The sequence below is a fragment of the Alligator sinensis genome, unplaced genomic scaffold, assembly GCF_000455745.1.
Source record: "Alligator sinensis unplaced genomic scaffold, ASM45574v1 scaffold1222_1, whole genome shotgun sequence".
Taxonomy (NCBI): domain Eukaryota; kingdom Metazoa; phylum Chordata; order Crocodylia; family Alligatoridae; genus Alligator; species Alligator sinensis.
Genome location: NW_005842620.1, coordinates 356981 through 362554, shown reverse-complemented (window position 1 = coordinate 362554; position 5574 = coordinate 356981). Strand labels below are relative to the sequence as shown.

At 42.6% G+C, this 5574-nt stretch overlaps 1 protein-coding gene across 4 annotated transcripts in view; it reads left to right on the top strand.

The window, feature by feature from the left end:
• Positions 1 to 5574, top strand: part of NFX1 (nuclear transcription factor, X-box binding 1) — a 95952-nt gene that overhangs the window by 29623 nt on the left and 60755 nt on the right. For all 4 annotated transcript variants that reach the window (XM_025215073.1, XM_025215074.1, XM_025215075.1 and 1 more), the window contains exon 7: positions 3847 to 3986. In XM_025215073.1, coding sequence (XP_025070858.1) covers positions 3847 to 3986 — 140 coding nt within the window. The remainder of the gene's footprint in view (positions 1 to 3846; positions 3987 to 5574) is intronic.

Below are 5574 nucleotides of genomic sequence, written 5' to 3'. Positions count from 1 at the left end.
ATGTGCCGCCCCTGCTTGCCCTGGCCCTGTGGCACCAGTGCAGGCCCCGAGCTCATGTTCTCCTGCCCACTCACTGCCACACCGATTCTTGCTGCTGCTGTTTCATTGAGTGCTATAGCGAAACTGGCTCAGCGCTAAGTGAAACGAGGTATGAATTTTAAATGAACGCTATAGCAAAATAGTGCTTAGTGAAACTGTGTTAAGCAGGGGCTGCCTGTACTTTCAAATGGAATAAAAACCATGTGCTATCAAACACTTTCTTTAGAAATGCATCAAATCTTTGCTTTCATTCCCACAGAATGAAAAGGGCTTAGTTGTTGATCCTGAAGATCAGGAGCGAGTCAGCCATGGATTGCAGAAATATCTAGCAGTTTGTAGAAAGCACCGTTTTTGATTTATTTGTTAACATTTTAACCTCACTTTTCAAAATCTGCCTTTCCATTTGATACCATAAGGATATTGAGGAAAGGTGATAAAAAAGCAAAAAAAAATTTTTTTTAATTATGTTTATTTTAAAAAATTTAAATAAAGTTATTTCGCCCCCTCCAGCCACACTTTCTCCCAGTTATGGTTTAAGGTCGCCTTGTTAGCAAGCCAACCTGGAATAAGAGATGTAATTAATTTTAAAGGTATACTAATTTCAGCTAAAAACTTCAAATAATATTAGAGTTACTGTTTTACATATAGAATTCCAGCTGCCTTTAGTTAGTCTGACATACTGTCCTGTATATTGGGGTCAGGTTATCTGGAGCTGCAAATTGCTTCTTATGGTATTATTTCTCTTTTCCCAAAGCATTACATTTGCCTTTTCATCTGAACATCTATGATATTGGTTTAAGAGGACTGAAACCCCCAGCAACTGAGGTATAGTCCTCCCATCACCATGGAGGACTATACCTTGGTTGCTCAGGGCTGCAGGGGGACAGTCAGGAAGGCCAAGGCAGAGATGGAACTGGGGACTAGCTACCCAGATCAAGGACGACAAGAAGTCCTTTTTTAAATACATAGGGAGTAGAAAGAAGGTACTGGGTAACATGGGGCCTCTGCAAGACACACTAGGAAATCTGGTCATCACATCAGACAACAAAGCTAACCTATTTAACAATTTCTTTGCCTCCATTTTCCTGAGTAGGGACTGGATCAGCCCATCCGCTGGGATCCCCTCAGGCCCCAGGGGAGGCGCACTCAGGCCTAGGGTCAGTGAGGACCTAGTCAGGGAACTTCTGGAGGGACTGGACGTATTTAAATCAGCTGGTCCTGACGACCTCTACCCCAGAGTGCTGAGGGAATTAGCAGAGGTCATTGCAGGACCCCTGGCATGGCTTTACGAGCATTCATGGTGCTCTGGTGTGGTGCCAGAGGACTGGAAAAGGGACAGTGTGGTCCCCATTCAAAAAAGGGAGGAAGGAGGACCCAGGAAATTATAGGCCAGTCAGTCTTACCTCGATCCTGGGTAAGCTTTTTGAGAGAATTATCCTGGCGCATGTCCATGAGGGGCTAGTAGGGGAGGTTATGCTTAGGGGCAACCAACACGGGTTCATTAGAGGCAGGTCCTGTCAGACCAACCTGGTGGCCTTCTATGACCAGGTCACAAAATCCTTAGACACAGGGGTAGCAGTGGACGTAGTCTTTCTGGACTTTGAAGGCCTTCGACACTGTCTCTCACCCCAAAAAACTAGTCGACTGTGGCGTCGACACCTACACAGTCAAATGGGTCGCTAACTGGCTGGAAGGCCGCACCCAGAGAGTGGTGGTGGATGGGTCATTTTCGACCTGGAGGGATGTGGGCAGTGGGGTCCCCCAGGGCTTGGACCTCGGACCCGCACTGTTCAACATCTTCATCAGTGACTTGGATGAGGGGGTAAAAAGCACCCTGTTCAAATTTGCTGACGACACTAAGATGTGGGGAGAAGTGGGCACGCTAGAAGGGAGGAATAGGCTGCAATTGGACCTAGACAGGTTACAGGGGTGGGCGGATGAGAACAGGATGGGTTTCAATACTGACAAGTGCCAGGTGCTGCACCTGGGGAGGAAGAACCAGCAGCATACCTACAGGCTGGGGAACTCCCTTCTCGTCAGTGCAGAGGCAGAAAAGGATCTTGCAGTCATTATTGATGCCAAAATGAACATGGGCCAACAGTGTGGGAACACGGTCAGGAAGGCCAACCACACCTTGTCATGCATCCACAGATGCATCTCGAGCAGGTTCAAGGAGGTGATCCTCCCCCTCTCTGCAACACTGGTCAGGCTGCAGTTGGAGTACTGTGTCCAGTTCTGGGTGCCACACTTTAGGAGTGATGTGGACAACTTGGAGTGGGTCCAGAGGAGGGCCACTCGCATGATCAGAGGCCAGCAGGGCAGGCCCTACGAGGAGAGGCTAAGGGACCTGAACCTGTTCAGCCTCCACAAGAGAAGGCTGAGAGGGGATCTAGTGGCCTGTTACAAACTAGTCAGAGGGGACCAGCAGGCCTTGGGGGGAGTCCCTGTTCCCCTGAGCACTATCAGGAGTGACTAGAAATAAGAGTCACAAGCTGACAGAGGGTAGATTCAGGCTAGACATCAGGAGACGCTACTTCACTGTCAGGGCGGCTAGGATCTGGAGCCAACTTCCAAGAGAAGTGGTGCTGGCTCCTACCCTGGGGGTCTTTAAGAGGAGGTTAGATGAACACCTTGCCGGGGTCCTTTGACCCCAGTACTTTTTCCTGCTGTGGCAGGGGGGCGGGATTTATGATCTGCTCAGGTCCCTTCCGACTCTACCTACTATGAAACTATGAAAGGGCCAAGTCCATTTAGTATAGCTGTACAAAATCATGGCACCCACAACTCTATAATCAGCGCATGGGTTTTACAGAAGGAATGTTGTTCTGCTACTAACATTACTAGTCTTTGCATCGTATCGCAGACAAAAGAACTGAAGTTTGAATTTAGATTAAGAGGCTGTATCGGTATTATAGAAGTAAAAAAAACCTTATTGGGGCACTGTAACTTTAAGTAATTAAAGTAAGAAATGCACTGTTATTTCATATATTACCAAATCAAAATCAAGGTCCCTTTTCTTACATTCAGGGCTGAGGCCGGGTCATTTAAAAGATAACTTTACCCTGGTTATATGTCTGGAGTTTTCAGAGGTGCACCGATACATCAGTCCAGTATTGGATTGGTACCAATATAAAGAAACTCTCCTCGCCTGGCACAGTGAGATTTTCTGATACAATCATAATGCTCATCTGTGTAGGTGGCAGCTTTTTTGGGAGCTGATCTAGCAGTGTGGAATGAACCCCATAGGAAACAGAAGTGCTTCACAGATCTCAGTATCTTCTTTTCCAAATATACAAGGCTGAAATATGTATATGCTATTATGTGTTGTAAATGGTATAAATAAAATCTACAAAAGTCAGATACTATGCTCTAAACATACTTGTCAACCTGAAGAGAGTCTGTGAAAAAGAATAAGCATATTATGGAAGTTACCAATGTCTGTAATGCACTACTAGAAAGGAGATGCTTTAATGACAGTCTTGGCAACAAAGTTAATTTTAAACTTTTAAAAGATTTCATAAATAATATAAAAGGGTGTTCTGTATTTTAAATAATGCAGTATATCCAGTTAATGTGACATCAAGCAATTTTCTCTGTTTTGATGTGCGAAGAATTACATAGTAGCCTGCCTTAGACTTAGAGATATGATCCATTTTTAGTTTCTGGACAATTTAATGCATTCTATTATTGTATATTTCCTTTGAAGAATTGCGGCTCATATTGCAAAGCAATTACTTGGATGAATGTATATGGAATACTTAAGTCCTAGTAAGATAATTTACTAATCATCCTGTTATTTATCTACAGTCACTCAGTGCGCTGTGGCCAGTCCACCACAATTCATTGTTCAAATGTATGTGGGAATACGTTAAATTGTCGTAAACATAACTGTACTCAGGTGTGCCATGCAGGAGAATGTCCGCCTTGCCAACTAACGATACAACAAGGTAGGTATCAGATACGTGGAAAGCTGTTGAGATTTGTATGCCATCGTTTCCCCCTCCCCTCCTCCCTAATATCTCTTACAGTCATTGAGTTAGTTGATTTGTTGAATTCAGTATATAATAATCAAAACTAAATGTAACCTTTATTCAACTCCTATTTGTTAAAACACGAGGCCTAGTTATACTTAATTATTTAAAAACAAGTCACTAGGCTGTTTTTATAAAAGTATATCCAAACCATTTTACTGGTGTTTTCCTAAATGCTAAGTGTTAAATTTAATTTTTTGAGGGAAAATAAAGGCTTTTGAGCACAATGCAATAGACACTAAATTATGAACCAGAGGGAAGACTTCTGTTTAATAAGTCTCATCTCCACCCATAGGATCTGAAAAAGGGGGTTATTTCCTATGAAAGTTCATGCCTCTCTGAACCATTTAGTCTCTAAGGTGCTACCCTGCCCTACCTTCTGCCTAATGCTAGTCAGTATTTGCATAAACCTGCTGTTACCTGTTTTATTTATGATTCAAATTTGTTCTACATTACAGTTATAGAAGTATTATTCCATTAAAAAGCTGATGGTTTTTGAAGTTCCCAATCAAACACTTCCCTGAACCAAGGATTGCCTTCTGCCAAATTTCAGTACCTTGCTGGAGATTTTACAACAGCTTGAGAGAAAGTCATAAGAATATTAAATAATTTGGTGGCCTAACATTGGCTATTACAGGGGTTGTTGCTATTTCCTTACAATTAATACTCTATTTGATTTTCTTTAAATTAGTAGTTCTGTATGTTGAATATAGATGACACATTTCCACTGGGATACTGAATGTTTGCTTATCACATACCAGTCAGTTTACTATCAGACTTGGGAAATATCAGTGTTGTCCTATAAGGTCTTAATCATAGTTTTCACTTTAAAACACTTCTCCATACATTTTGTAGGTCAGAAAACATGCACCAGTATTACTGAATATTTCAAATACTTATTTAACCTTGAGTAGGAGAAACCTTTTGAAGCTTACTACAAGTATAGGCACCCAGCATTATTTCTAGGCATTATTTAATCAGTAGTTTGAGTGGGGGGGGGGAAAAAAGTAAAGTAAAAATTTTATGAAAGCACATTTCATGTAGCACACCTAAACAAAATGCTTGTACTTTTCAGATAGTTAAAAGCCTGATAACTGGTACAGCACCTATATTGTCCAGGTATTTAGTTTAGTGTACTAGTACCAGTACTTCCAATTGTGTTTTACGTTAAAAAAAGAAAAAAACCTGTAAAATCTGAACTTTATATATGAAAATTTGCAGTGGAAATTTAGGCTAAGTATGGATGTTCAAAAATCCTAAGGTAGAAGCGATATAAGTTTTGTGGTTTACTCTAAACACTGTAGTTTAGGTAAGGAGTGAACAAAACAGACAGACATTCATCCTTCGGAGGGAGAGGGGTGTGTAGGCTGCCTGCACTAGCCGAGGCCAGCAGGATGGGGGTGCTCCCATGTTCCTCCCAGCAGGCTGCCAGAGCATGCCAAACCCAGCCAGGCATCTGGCCACCTCTGACAGATGGTGGCTCCTCTCCCCAGCCCTGTCCTCC